The 15537-nt window shown below is 46.0% G+C and overlaps 1 protein-coding gene across 2 annotated transcripts in view; it reads right to left on the reverse strand.

Moving 5' to 3' along the window:
- Positions 1-3988: 3988 nt before the first annotated feature.
- Positions 3989-15537, reverse strand: part of btbd7 (BTB (POZ) domain containing 7) — a 40580-nt gene continuing 29031 nt past the window's right edge. For both annotated transcript variants that reach the window (XM_012854732.3, XM_012854733.3), the window contains exons 4-11: positions 14045-14253; positions 12626-12701; positions 12066-12226; positions 11837-11980; positions 8039-8228; positions 7776-7954; positions 7276-7680; positions 3989-7192 (exon numbers count right to left, since the gene is read on the reverse strand). In XM_012854732.3, the coding sequence (XP_012710186.2) occupies positions 6437-7192; positions 7276-7680; positions 7776-7954; positions 8039-8228; positions 11837-11980; positions 12066-12226; positions 12626-12701; positions 14045-14253 (2120 nt within the window). In that variant the 3' untranslated portion in view covers positions 3989-6436. The remainder of the gene's footprint in view (positions 7193-7275; positions 7681-7775; positions 7955-8038; positions 8229-11836; positions 11981-12065; positions 12227-12625; positions 12702-14044; positions 14254-15537) is intronic.

Raw genomic sequence — 15537 nt, forward strand, 5'->3', positions numbered from 1 at the left:
AGTTATTCATGTGTACAAAGTCCAGTAAAGTATTGAGTGCATACAAATTAACATACAGAAGATTTGCATTTCTGTTTAAAACATTCTAACCTTATGTAATATTCTAATTTTCCAAGCCCTGAATTTTGGGTTTCAACTATATGTAAGCCATTATCATCAAAATTACTAAAAGTCTTGAAATATTTCATTATATGTAACAAACCTATTCTGTATAATGACTTTCTTTTTTTTCCATTTTTTTAGACATGGGATACCTCACTCTGCAACTTTCTCCTACTACTCTACAAATATGCATTATCCAAAATATGGGTCCCATTAATGTTGGGCTCTTTCTCTTTTTTATACAGTTTACACTAATAACACCTGTAGTAGTGTCATAGGAACAATTGAAGCAAAAATGTTTTACCGAGAGCAAAGATCAGTAAATATTTTATTGGTATTGCTGTTTAAGATCCTACAAGGCATTTCTTTTCTTCAAATGTGAGTCTGTGTAAAGATGAATCCATTTTAATATAATTGTAATTCACCTCTAGTATTTCAACACAAAATCTACACCAAATGTTCGCAACAAGGTCCAAGTATATCACAGTAGCAGACTTTAGGCTTCGATATGCTTGTTCTTCAGCAGTGGAGTATTGCGCAGTTTTAGTGCATAACTTGTTCATTTAATTTTTTCTCTCTGGGTCTTTGGGAGCGCTCCTTGACTTGTGGACTACTCAGCTGATTAAATCTTATAAGGGGATTCAGAAGTTTAAATTGCACCTGTACTATAGCTATCAGTATGTTTTACAAGTCTTTTTTTGGAGTGTGTGTGGACATTTCTTTACTTGCACCAGTCGTGTGACTCGGTAAAACGTTAGTAGTGAGAAACATTTTATAGCCCATTAGTTAAAATTAAACAAGCGGATGATTTGCACATAGCTGGAGGGATGCTTTGTAAAAAAAACTGGCAGATTGCAGCTGGTTTCTTGGCTTTTTTTGTGCAGCGTTTTCCTCATGCTTTCAATCATTCCTGGTACCATTCCAGTTCATTAACCATAACTTAATTATTAGATCAATTTGTTCTGTTTTGCATGTTTCTTAAAAATAAATGAAAATAACATGCATACAGGTGCTGGTCATACAATTAGAATGTCATGAAAAAGTAGCTTTTTCCACCCAGTAATTTCAGTCAAAAAGTGAAACTTGTATATTCATTCATTACACACACACTGATTCATTTGAAGTGTTTATTTCTTTTAATTTTGATGATTATATCTGACAAATAATGAAAACCTCAAATTTAGTATCTCTTAGTATCTCACACCTGGTACCAAGTTCTGATCAGCTAATTAACACCTACAAAGGCCTTTAAATGGTCTCTCAGTCTAGTTCTTAGTAGGTCAAGTAGTAGGCGACACAGTCGTGGGGAATTCTGCTGACTGGACAGTTGTCCACCCATTAAAAATGTGTTGGAGATTCCCAAAGAGTGGACTGCAGCTGGATCAGAGCTTCAGAACCACCAGACAGACGTCTGCAGGTCCTGGTTCAGCTGCAGCGTTCCTGGTGTCAACCACTCTGGAACAAGAGACGGCGTCAGAAGCGTCTCGCCTGGACTGAAGACAAAAAGGACTGGACTGCTGCTGAGTCGTCCACAGTTATGTTCTCTGATTAAAGTAAATTTAGCGTTTCTGTGGAAATCAAGGTCCCAGAGTCTGGAGGAGGAGAGGAGAGGCACAGAATCCACGTTGCTGAGGTTCAGTGGAAAGTTTCCACAGTCAGTGATGGTTTGGGTGCCGTGTCATCTGCTGGTGTTGGTCCACTGTGTTTTCTGAGGTCAAAGGTCAACGCAGCCGTCTACCAGGAGGTTTCAGAGCACTTCATGCTCCCTGCTGCTGACCAACTTTATGGAGATGCAGATTTCAGTTTCCAACAGGACTTGGCACCTGCACACAGCAACAAAGCTACCAGTACCTGGTTTAAGGACCATGGTGTCCCTGTTCTTAGTTGGCCAGCAAACTCGCCTGACCTTAACCCCACAGAAAATCTATGAGGTATTGTGAAAAAGGAAGATGCGATACGCCAGATCTAACGATGGAGCTGAAGGCCACAATCAGAGCAACCTGGGCTCTCAGAACACCTGAGCATCACCACAGACTGATGGACTCCATGCCACGCCGCATTGCTGCAGTAATCCAGGGAAAAGGAGCTTTTCATGTTCATACTTTTCAGCTGGGCAACATTTCTGGAATTTTTTTCTTTATTGATCTTCAGTAATATTCTAATTTTCTGAAATGCTAAATTTGGGGTTTTCATTAGGTGTCAGTTATAATCATCTAAATTAAAAGAAATAAACACTTGAAATATGCCAGTCTGTGTGTAATGAAGGATTCTAAAATACAGGTTTCACTTTTTGAATACTCTAAATATAATGACCAGGACCTGTAAGTAGATTGTGCGTACTCTTCTAAAGTTTAAGTAGCAAACAGAACTACACGTCTACACACCAGCTCACCACCAGGTGGCGCTGTGGGGCGAGGTACAGGTAGACACTTTTGCTCTTGTAATCATCTGCTTCCTAATCCTCAAGGTAATCAGAGTAGAAATGGCTCTGATTTGGTCAGCGAGTCTCAAACTGTTGAGTATTTGAGACAAATGTTTCATCAGATCTTTGTTTCCTTTTTTTTAAATCATTTGCAGCTTCAGGAAGCTGCGAAAACAGGAATTCCTCAAACTCATGAGGAAGTGCAAAGAGACTCTTCAGGGGTAAAAACAACAGGGTGCAGGCTGTAGAGTACGCATGTACTTGCTGTAGAGACTGAGGCTGCTGTGTGCGACGGAGGCGCTGAAGCAGGAGATAACTGCAGCTCCTGCAGGTGATGGGAGTCACCTGCATCACCTGCAGCAACCAGACAGGCTGAGGCGAGCTGCTGGTTGTTGCTCTCAGCTCTTCACCTGCACAAGCTGCAACACATGAATGTTCTCCTTCATGTAATGATATCACCGTTATACTGAGAATATTGATATATTTTTTTAATCAAATTAGGAAAAAAAACAAAACATTTACTCTCTTAAAATGCCTAAAACTAGACGGGCGTATCACAGCAAATGTGCATGGTGGGGAAAATATGTTAAAAGCCCAAATGTTTGCCGTTCTCCCGCCTGTTTGAGAGTGAGCTCCCTGGTGAAACGAGGAGACTGTAGCGGTTTATGAGTCTGGCAATGGATTCAAAAAGGTGTCAGAAGAATTAGAAATAAAACTATTCCACTGCTGGAAGTCATTCAGAACAACTTCCAACATGCTCAGATCTTTCTGTCGAAGCTATTTCCTCCTGAAAAGCGAAAACAAGATGCTAAAATAAGTTTAAAAAGCACAAAAGCCAGACTAGTGGTTTCCAGGGAGAACGTAGACAAAGTCAAGGACTTCAGGGATGATGTACTTTGTACAGGTGAGTCTAAAAGTAAATCATTTTGACACCAGAACTGGAGACACGGCTGGAATGAACAGAACTCATACAGACTGTGAAGCATGGAGGTGGCGGTGTCATGGTCTGGGTGTTTTTTTTGCTGCAGCAGGACCGTAGCAGCTCAGTCATAACATCCACCACGTTTTCTACCGCGTAACAGAGGGTGTTAGAGGAAAAAAGGTAAAATCGTCTGTAAAAAGGTCAACGCTGAAGCAGATCTGGACCCAGAAACACGACAATGACTCAAAACGTGCCGGTAAACCAACCAAGAACTGGCTCAGTACTAAGAAAGGGGAAGTCCGGGGCCCAGCCAAAGATCTTTTATAGATGCTGTGGGGTGATTAGAAAAAAAACATCCTGACATGACTGGCCGCCCGATGTCAGGGACGGTAAAGTTATTTCAGCTACAGCCATGTTCTGACGTTCTCCTCTGCCAGAAAACGCATGTCGTCATGTTTTCTCACCAATATCTGATGATTTTCTGTAGACAGAACCAAACATTTAGCGAAACAGAAGGTAGAAACACGAGAACAGACACGGTGTAGTAATAAAGTGTTTATTTTGAGAATGCCAAAGTGGACCACTGTAATGCACCTTTCTGAGGCAACAGTAGAAAAATAGATTCAGTGAAACTAAAAGCAACGCAACGTTAATCTACAAACATGGTTTCTAAACGACAGCGTACAAGTACAACGTACCTGTTGCAAGTCCGCACGTTTCTGATGGTTGATTCAGGGTTTTTTTTTTTGTCCTTCCTCCTCCTGTTTGAAAAGCTGCTAAATAACACTGTACACAAAACGAGCTACATGGGTTTTCCAAAGATCTCTCTGTTGCATGCTGGTAAGCTGGTAGAAAAGAGCTTGCATAGACATCAAAGCCACTCCTCCGATAAAAGCCCGGCCGCAGGCAGGGGAAGGCACTGACTCCTCTACAGCACAGAGCAAAACTAACTGGGACTCAAGTGGAACGCTGTCCGGGAGGAAAATGGTTACTCAAAGCTACCAAACATGATGAAAGGGGAAGAATCTGGAGTTTTGCATCTTTTCCCCCCCCATCGAGCAACTTGACTTTTCTGCTTGGCAGCTCTATCAACGCAACGCAGAGGTGAGACGTCCTCACATCGACTACAGATCTGCGAACGCGTTGTCCACGTCAGCTAAAGTAAAAAAAAAAAAAAAAAAAATGTCCTTAATGCATACCATGAAAAAAAAAAAAAAAAAAAACAACCCACAATCTTTGTTTTATAGCGCACATTCTGTGAGATTTCATGACAGAGACGAGCACACAGTGTTGTTCACTACAGTTAAACACACACAGACCTTCAACAACCACGAAAAAAAAAAAAAACGTGACAGAAACCGTTAAAAAAAGAAGTCGTCTGAATGTTTTGGACTCAATATATACACATTTCCTCGTTGGAGACCTGAGCCGGCGCTGGCCGACTCTACTGACCGCTACGTTTAATTTGAGATGCTCATTTTTTTTTTTTCATAATTTGTTCATCTTTCCGCTGTGAAGCAACGGCTACAACGACGCAGAGAGGCCTGCGAGGTTGCAAGCCGGCTCTGGGCTCTGACAGCCCCCCCCCCCCCCCCCCCCCCCCCCCGTGTGGACCTGCAGGGGTTCGATGCTACGCCTGCAGCCAGCCTCCAACGACACACCTGACAGTCTCAGCATTGCGTGTGCATCTAGGAGGTTTGCAAAAAAATAAAATAAAAAAAAGTCCTGGCATATATACATGTGTTTTTTGTTTTTTTTTTGAAACGTGATCGGTGAAATGCACTCGGAGGAAATGCAGAGGAAAGAGCGATCCGACCAGGAGAGAGCCGAAGCGAAGCGACGGAAATGTTTCTATGTGCATAAAAGGTCGTTTAAAGTGAATATCTGAAGCGCTCGTTAAGGCTTTAAATGTGGATGCTCCCACATTTAAACACCCGGGTGTATTGTGCACGCCTACTTGCCCCGGATTGGCTGAAGGTCCCTACAAGCCGGTCTGATTAGCTGAAGGTCCCTACAAGCCGGTCTGATTAGCTGAAGGTCCCTTACAAGCTGATCTGATTGGCTGAAGGTCCCTACAAGCCGGTCTGATTGGCTGAAGGTCCCTACAAGCTGGTCTGATTGGCTGAAGGTCCCTACAAGCCGGTCTGATTGGCTGAAGGTCCCTACAAGCCGGTCTGATTGGCTGAAGGTCCCTACAAGCCGGTCTGATTGGCTGAAGGTCCCTACAAGCCGGTCTGATTGGCTGAAGGTCCCTACAAGCCGATCTGATTGGCTGAAGGTCCCTACAAGCTGATCTGATTGGCTGAAGGTCCCTACAAGCCGGTCTGATTGGCTGAAGTCCCCTACAAGCCGGTCTGATTGGCTGAAGGTCCTCATCAGGCAACCGTCCCAGCATGCATTAACTTCTCAGTGCCTCGGCAACGAACGCGAAACCTCCGGCCCCGTCTGTCAGCCACACAGGCGCCGTCGGCGGCCACGCCCCTGCGCGGTTATCACACGATGAACTACTTCCTGTCGCATGGGCGAACAGCGCGGGGCCGGGAGGGCGCGCGTGTTGTCGGACATGCTACGCGCAGAGATGGAGATGCAGGTAAAGGAAAATCGACATGCTAACGCTATCACTTCGTCGCATCGCTTCTTCCCAGGCTGTGCGCCGTTATCCAGGTACATGAGCTGAGATCAAATCTCTCCGCTGCCCACAAGGCAACGCCGATCACCGATCAGTCCACGACGGTCACAGAGCGCACCTCCAGCCGGTCGAAGATTGGCGGCGGATCCTCTAAAAGAAGCGGGACTGAGCAGAACGGAGAGCCGACCCGCTTCCTCTCTAAACCCTGTGTGATGAGAGCGCAGCGTGACAGAGGTAGGACAGAAGATGCCGACAGCTACAACCTTTTTCTCTGACTCGCTTAGTCACACAAACACAGGCAAACATTTAGCCGCTTTTCTTCCCTTTTCCCGACTCAACCCCCCCGGCTCCTGAGCTGGGGTTAAAGTGCAGATTTCTTATAGGGGTAGTCAGGTTTGCTGGGTGACCGGCGGTCTCTGAGGAGCTCCTCGCCAACACTGTTCCTGTGAGACGACGGCTCTCCGCCCAGAACCATCTCCTCCGGAGCGTCTCTGGGTCCCGTGTGCCTCTCTTCGTAGCCGTCGACGTTCCCGCTGGGGGAGCGCAGGTGGCCCAGGCCGTGGGTGAGATCCGTCTCGTTGGGACGACCCTTCGGGAACGGCCCCGTCCTGGGCTGGGCTCCGGAGGGACTGGACAGGACTCCGTCGTGTCTCTGAGATTTTATGCTGAGGACGTCCAGCCGCAGCGGGTCTGGGGCGGTCCGTGCCTGCGGGTGGCCGTGCGGCTGACAGTCGGAGACGTAGGGGGGCGGATAGGGGCCTGACTGCGTGCAGCTGTGGCTGTAGAGGTCCGGTCCAGCGAAAGGGGGCAGAGGATGAGATGACGTCGGCGTCGCGGGTCTGCAGGAGAAGTCGTACAGGTCGGGGAACTCCGCCTGGGCCTCCAGCTTGGGCTCCGGAGCGTGCCTCTTGCAGGAATGGCCGTGCCCGGGACCATAACCGTGGCTGAGGCGCGCCGAGGAGCAGGGTCCGTGGGGTAGATGGTGACCTGAGGGGCCCATGGGGCTGTGGGGGCCGTCACGCTCCATGTCCACCATGTGCTGCTCCCTCAGAGACATGACGGACACGCCGAGCGCGATATCCGGCATAAACTCCCTCATCATAGGCTCCGCGCCCATCTGCATCAGGGAACAAGAGACGAAAGCAGGATGAAAGGAAACGCCTCACCTGGAAAACACAGGAGTTTTCACAGCGCACTTACTGTCTGCGGGTCCGACAGCGGGGGTCGGCCCATGGCCTGCGGGTTGGTGCAGTCTGGGGGCTGGGGCCTGGGCGCAGAGGAGTACTCTGAGCCGCCATGCTTGGAGGCTGCATGCCGCTGGATCAGGGTTCGGTTGCAGGGGTAGGAGAAGGAGCGGGTGGGGGTCGGCAGGGGCACCCGCGGCCGCCAGCCCCCTTTGAGCTGGGGGTGGCTGGGCGTGGCGGGGGGGTGATAGGGAGGGGGCGGGGGAGGCAGCGGAGGGTGGAAGCCAGCGCCTCCCTCCATCTCCGTTATCATGCTGTCCATAGCCGGGCTGCTGTTCACCCGGCAGCGCCCCACCTGACGCAGGGCCAGAATCGGACTCTCGTCTCCAAACCGCTCATCCGGGAAGAACTTGGACGGGTTCTGGGGGCACAGCAAAGCAAACAGGGAGTGAAGCTCGCGTCGAAGCGGCTCGCCGCTCCACACAACCGTATTGGCCTCCGCCGGCTTTCCTTTACCTGCAGGAGCTCCGTGGCGCCGTCCGCCAGGCCGAACTCCCTCAGGACCCTCAGCTGCAGCTCGTAGCTGACCGTGGCTCCCTCTCCGCAGTTGAGAGCGTAGGCCCGCTGGACCTGCTCCGTGTGCCTCAGCTCGTGCAGCCTTCGGATCATATCCTTCACCACCGACAGAGGAGGCACTGGAAGAAGCGAGGAAGTTTACCGATTCCCGTCAGCTAACCTGCTTAACCCTTCCGCGAGGTTCGTTCAGGCGTCGCCCCTACCTGGAATCTCATTGGCCACGACTGAGGGAGCCGCGCTGGAGCCGCCCGCCATCTGCTGGTGGCTGATCATGTGACAGCACTGGGGCACGGCGTTGTTGACCATGTAGAGGGTGTCCGGGACGTTGGACATGCGCACCAGTCTCAAACGCACCAGGTCGGTCTGCTCCACCATCATTTCATCCAGCACAGACTGAGGTCGGATAAAGAAATCAAAGAATAACCGCGTGAGTAGATTTTACTGATCTGTTAACCGCAGACATGCTCGTCAATATTCATGGAGCCAGGACAGCTTATAATGAACAAATGGACAAGACATTAATTAATACAAGATAATTTGAGACTCTTATTGAAAACAGCGCTGTGGAAAAGTATTTGCCCCCCCCCTCACAGATTTCATCCGTTTTTGCATTTTTGTGACGCCATCATCTAATTTGCATGTATATTTTCTTTCATACATCTGTGACCCAGGCTGTGGGAGAGCTTTTGCCAAGACAAAAAAAAAAAAGTTAGAAAAAAATAGTGATTAAATGTGTTTGGAACTAAAAAATTACATTTATAAATAGTGTTGCACTGATGCTATTTTTTTGGGCACCCGATTAACCGTAACTGGCTTTGTGCAGTTTTTGGCCGATTACCGCTTCGATACCCATCTGTTTGTGAAATTGACTGTGTTGTATATAATATATATATATATCATATATATATATATATATATTACTTATATATTATATAATATATAAGTGCAAATATCTTATCCCATTGGCAAATAGTCTTATTTACCTGCTCAAATCAAGAAAAGTACACTCATTTCAAGAAAAATTTACTTAATTGTAGTTCCGTTTTTGCAGTGTACTTAGGGTAGTAGAACTTTTTATTGCCTACCTGGAATGGGTGACAATAGTTGAATAAACATTTGGCTCTCAAAGGCCAAAATAGTGCAACATTTGTGAAATTATAACATGTATAATAGTAGTGCAACAGTAAGACAGTAAAATTACATTAATAATTGAATAATTTCTTTTAAACCCTGAGTTTTGGCTCTCAAAGGCCAAAATAGTGCAACTTTCATGAACTTATATAACATGTATAATACTAGTCAGGAGAGAGAAGGCTGCGTTCAAGTGACATACAAACATCAAAATGGTATCGGTGCTTATTTGTTGGTACTCGCCGATACCAATACCATTTTAGTGTTGGATCGGGACCCCGTCCGATACTGGTATCGGTACAACACTATTTATAACATGGTTTGTGAATTTTAATACATTGCCTGAATCCACACCACATAAAACTTTACCAAAGAGACAGAGGCACACAAAGTGAACAAGATCAATAAGTGACTGAAGCTGTGTGTGAATCAAATTCAGGGAATTGTTTTAGTGCAACAGTTTCAGAAACAAACAAAAAAAAAAGACTACTTTAAAAATCATATTTACAAGGCAGCAGCAGCTGTGTTGTGCCTGTGAGACAGCGCTGAGGGAAATGGGAACATTTGTGGCAGCTCTACCTGCAGCTTCGATACAGTGACTCCATAACGACTTGTGCTTTCAGTAAAGTCACCATTAAAACAAAAAGTCAGTAAAAGTCGCTTGTTGCATTTAGGAAGACAAATTACTAGAGGCGTCTGAGAAGTCGCTAAATGTAGCAGCAAAGATGCTAAATGGGCAACACTGGCCTGTCCTCTAGTTTTCCTTCCAACCTGAGAGCAGCACAGTGCAGCCAGACAGGAAGAAGCAGGCAGTGTTGGTTTTTCAAAATAAATTTTAATGTTTCATGATATATAAATTAATTTCAAACTCAGATTATGGTTAGTGTAAGTGCGCAAATATAGGATTTGCATAATATAGGGCAGGGTTTCCACTACATGCAATTGATTATACATAATATGGGATATATCTCATATGACAGTCTATATTCCTGCATTTATACTAACCATAATAAGAGTTTAAAACGATTTTAAATATCACGAAACGTTAAACTGACCATCACAGTCTGCTTCTTTCCTGTCTGACTCAAAGCTGGTGGATGGCTGCTACCGTGTGGTGCGCTGCTCTCAGGAGGAAAAGAAAAGTAGAGAAGACAGTCCTGTGTTCCCATTTAGTGTCTTTGCTGCTATATTTAGCGACGTTCCTTCAAACATCGACTAGCAACAATTCTACCCACTTTTTTTGTGTTAATGGAGACTTTTCGGAAAGCACTTGTCGTTCTAGAGTCCCTGTATTTAGGCAGCAGCGAAAGCTGCATTCGTTAATACTTCCCTCAGCGCTGTCTCACAGGCACACCACAGCTGCTGCACTGCAAAAACGGATCTAAAAATTAGTAAAATTTTCTTAAAATGAGTGTATCTGTCCTTGATTTGAGCGGGTAAATAAGATTATCTGCCAATGGAATGAGAATTTTGCACCTAAAATAGGAACAACTCATCTCCATCATCTTATTTCAAGTGCAGGATGTCTAATTATCTTATTTTAGGGGTCAAAATACTCATTCCATTGGCAGATAATCTTATTTACCTGCTCAAATCGAGGACAAAAACACAAATTTTAAGAACATTTTACTTGTTTTTAGGTCCGTTTTTGCAGTGTGCCGCCTTGTCCTGAAAGCCTCACATTCAGTCAGAGCAAAGACAGCAGAAAGGAGAAAGATTCAGGCAATGTGTTAAAATTCATAAATCATTTCATAAAAGGCCATCTGTAGTTCCAAACCCATTCAATCACTTCTTTTATTCACTTTTTGTCTTTGAAAAAGCTTCTTACTCCTACAACCTGGGTCAGATGTATGAACAAATATGCAAATTAGATGATGTCACTCCCCCAGAAAAAACCCCACACAAAACAAAACACCACCACTTTTAAACAATCCTAGAGGAAACAATGTAGGGTATATATGTGTAAATATAAAATCTGTACAATGTTTTTGATTCATTTTGCCGCAGCACAATCAATTACATGTAGCGAAAACTTAAGGTTATGAACTGTAGGTCTGGATGTCCTCCTTCAGGGCGTTGTTCTAGGGAGCAGAATTTATTGTTTTATTGGTCTCTATGCACCAAAGCACCCCCAGACTATCACACTACCACCATGTTTGACGCTCAGTATGATGTTTCTTTTTGTTAGTTTCACTCCAGGGCTATTTTACGCTCCGGTGTGAAACTACTTATGCCTCGTCAATCTACAGAACATTTTACCAAGACGAAGATATTTCTGGTAAATGTGAGACGGCCTTTTGTGTTCCTCCTGGTCAGCGATGGCTACGGCCTTTTGACCCTCTCAAGGACGCCATTTTGTGCCAAGTGTCTCTAAACTCAACACTGACCCAAACTGAGCCAATCGAGGCCTGCAGCGCTGTGCCTGTTGTTCTCGGTTCTTCTGTCGCCTCATGGATACACTGCAAAAAGGGAACTGAAAGTTAGTAAAATTTTCTTGAAATTAATGTATTTTTCCTTGATTTGAGCATGTAAATAAGATTATTTGCCAATGGAATGAGTATTTTGATGCCTAAAATAAGATAATTAGATATCCGGCACCTGAAATAAGATGGTGGAGATCAATTGTTCCTATTTTAAGTGCAAATATCTTATTCTATTGGCAAATAGTCTTATTTACCTGCTCAAATCAAGGAAAAATACATTAATTTCAGGAAAATTTTACTTACTTTTAGTTCCCTTTTTGCAGTGTAAGTCGTTGAAAAGCTTTGGAAACAGGCCGGCCACTTTCAGCCTACCTCGTGCTGTTAAACAGGTCCTACTTAATTGATTTCTTCTACAGACGTGGCCGTAATCAGACCTGGGTGCCTCACCTTGGCCTCCTCCACATACGGAGAGAAGAGGCGAGGACGCACGTAGATCCCTGCATTCTTCTGCCGCAGCCAGGCGTTGGCTTTGCCGCCCTCAGCCGTGGGCAACATGTCTGACGGCGGGGTGCTGATCAAACCCCTCTTCAGCTGCGAACAACGTGAGACAAAAAGGTCAAAGAGTGAAGCTGCCAGTGTCTAAAAGCCAAACTCAGACAGACGAGGGGTTACTGACGGCGTCGGCGAGGACGTCGCTGTTGGGCGGCAGGATGTGCTCGGTTCGGATGAAGGGCAGGAGCGGAGACAGGATCTCCCTCAGCTCCTCCACGTCCAGGTCTCGCCTTTTCACCCCCCTCTTATTGACGCTGTGGGCGGTGCCGCTCAGCAGGTTGGGCTCTAGGTCGACAGAGACAATAAAAAACAATCAGGTTATTCTTTAATGAACGCGGTAATTTATTCAGTGCCATCGGTTTTATAAACGCCAGTTACAATGTTTTAGTTAAACAGATTTATACATATTGCTTCATTTTTGCCCAGAGCTGCTTTGTTGCCCTTTAACAGGCAGAATAAAGCCCTGCCGCATTAACCTGACAAAAACTCATTTATCATTAGGTCAGAGCACTGCGACAGAGCCAATAAAGGTTAAGCCACTTTATAATGACTCTATTTCTTAGTTGTTGTTTTTTTTTTCCCCCAGCCATTAAGTGTATTTTGGGGGTCTTCGGTAAGTGGGCAATTTCCTCAGAGCAATTAGGGTGGATGCTGAGAGGGTAATTATAGAGTGTATTATCTTACCCCTGTCTGCCATCCTCTTAATCAGCTGCTGCTCACCCCACTTTACAACATACTTCAGAATGTCCTGTTCACTCGCCTGTGAAGGAAACCAGGGATAGGAAAGGATGCAGAGAGGGAGGAAAGGATGCAGGAGAGGGAGGAAAGGATACAGAGAGGGAGGAAAGGATTCAGGAGAGGGAGGAAAGGATTCAGGAGAGGGAGGAAAGGATTCAGGAGAGGGAGGAAAGGATTCAGAGAGAGGGAGGAAAGGATTCAGAGAGGGAGGATAGGATTCAGAGAGAGGGAGGAAAGGATTCAAGAGAGGGAGGATAGGATTCAGAGAGAGGGAGGAAAGGATGCAGGAGAGGGAGGAAAGGATTCAAGAGAGGGAGGAAAGGGTGCAGGAGAGGGAGGAAAGGATTCAGGAGAGGGAGGAAAGGATTCAGAGAGGGAGGAAAGGGTGCAGAAGAGGGAGGAAAGGATTCAAAGAGGGAGGAAAGGATTCAGAGAGAGGGAGGAAAGGATTCAGAGAGGGAGGAAAGGATGCAGGAGAGGGAGGAAAGGATGCAGAAGAGGGAGGAAAGGATGCAGAAGAGGGAGGAAAGGATTCAAGAGAGGGAGAAAAGGGTGCAGGAGAGGGAGGAAAGGATTTCAGAAGAGGGGAGGAAAGGATTCAGAGAGGGTAGAGAAAGGGTGCAGAGAGAGGGAGGAAAGGATTCAGGAGAGGGAGGAAAGGAGTCAGGAGAGGGAGGAAAGGATGCAGAGAGGGAGGAAAGGATTCAGAGAGGGAGGAAAGGAGTCATGAGAGGGAGGAAAGGATTCAGGAGAGGGAGGAAAGGATTCAGGAGAGGGAGGAAAGGGTGCAGAAGAGGGAGGAAAGGATGCAGGAGAGAGAGGAAAGGATTCAGAGAGAGGGAGGAAAGGATTCAAGAGATGGAGGAAAGGATTCAAGAAAGGGAGGAAAGGATTCAAGAAAGGGAGGAAAAGATTCAGGAGAGGGAGGAAATGATTCAGTAGATTGAGGAAAGGATGTAGGACAAAAAGACAAAAAGTGAACATAACCAGGTTAGACTAATGTGTTAACTGAGGAAATCTTTAACAGTGGATCAGCTGAAATGTGGAACGTTTCAGGGAAGCTCCGGCCGGCTCGGCTTCATCTCAACATCGTCTGGTCGAGTATTTTTTCTTTTTTTTTTAAGAGGCGGTCATGACCCACGTCTGAGTAGATTCAGAGCTTGAAGTCCTCAGACCCGTTACATTTGCCTCGCCTTCTGATTGGCCACACAGGACCACGGCATCTGAACAACACCAGGACCGGTCTGTGCATATGGAGCATTTAGCAGGTAAACACTGACGCACACCTGTCAGCTTCCTGTCTGTGAACCTCAGAGAGCTGCGAAGGAGCACAGAAACGAGGCGGAAAGGCGAGAGACTCTTTACCTGCAGGTAGTCGGACTGAATCGCGCTGAGGAGGTGTTCTTTGCTGAGCTCGTAGAGGACGTCAGAGGTCACGACCTGGCTGAACTCCTCGCAGAGGAAGTGCATGGCCTGCCGGTGGACCCACTTGGAGCCGTACGGCTGGGCGCTCCACTTCAGGATGGGGACGAGCGAGTCCAGGGACAAACTTTCCACAACAATGTCCTCGCATCCTAGGAGAGGAAGCAGTTTATACCGTCATATTCTGGCCTTATAGCCTGAATGCATAAGATAAGATAAGATAGTCTTTATTGATCTCACAATGGAGAAATTCACTCGTCACATCGGCTCATACAAGAAGGTGCAGAGTAGGGAAGGTGCATTCAGTTATATACAGTGAATCTTCATATATACAATGGATCAAAAAGAATACCAAAAAATACAAAAAAAAAAAAGAAATAGGAATGGGCATATGATGTCTTATTTACATTCATAGTGGTCTATATATATATATATATATAAACATATATATATATATATATATATATACTTATATATATATATATACATATATCTATACGCCTACATACATACGTACCTACGTACACTCTATATATAAAAATACATATAAACCCAACAGGTCAGGTTTATCGGATTTTAAGAAACAAACAGAAAAAAATAAATAAAAAACAGACGGCACATCCTGCCAGACCATGAGCAGCTCCGATTATCCTTCACTGACCCGTGGCGTCTCTTTCTAGCAGCGCCACATCCTTCCATGCTGCGTTCCTTAAATCAGAGCGCATACCAGAGCAGCAGGCAGCGGCTTCCCCCTGCAACACACCAGCCAGCAGGAACGCTCCGATACCTTGATGCGTTCCGGTCTGGAGCTGCCTTTCTTTTCGCCGGCGCACAAACACTTCTGCGGCTTCCCGGTGCAGCTTTTCCTTCATGCACACACGAGGCTCTGGGAATTAATGTGCACAGCAACTCGCTGTATAAATAAAACAACAGACCCAGCCAACACCGGCACTCACAGTCACAGTAAATCTAAGAGGGATCCATTTAGACCGAATCAAGCCGTCAGACTTCTATCCAGATTATACACAGCTGACTGAGTCGGGCGCATCTCTGCCAGTAAAGAACGCGCTCTAATTGCTTGTTTAACACGTCCGTTTGGACGAACAGGACGGCCAACGCTGCTCCCGACTGAAACAGAAGCTTGGGAAGTTTTTAGATTCCCGTCGGCCTCGTCTTTTGTGGGCCAGCGGCGGCGTTGCTCCTCGGAGACAACCTTATCTTAAAACAGAAGATCTAAGCTGCGCTTCCGGCCCCAAACCACCGCTTTGAGCCGCCGGGGGACCTGCCTCGCCTACGTAGGAGCGGAAACCCGGCTGGTGCTCTGAATACGGCTGCTGGTTGGATCCCCAGCTATAAGACTTACACAGTTTAAAGATCAGATACAAGCTGTATACAAAGACAGATCTTTTTCTCTTAAATCAAACCAAAAATCTCCT

The sequence above is a fragment of the Fundulus heteroclitus genome, chromosome 19 (assembly GCF_011125445.2).
Source record: "Fundulus heteroclitus isolate FHET01 chromosome 19, MU-UCD_Fhet_4.1, whole genome shotgun sequence".
NCBI lineage: Eukaryota > Metazoa > Chordata > Actinopteri > Cyprinodontiformes > Fundulidae > Fundulus > Fundulus heteroclitus.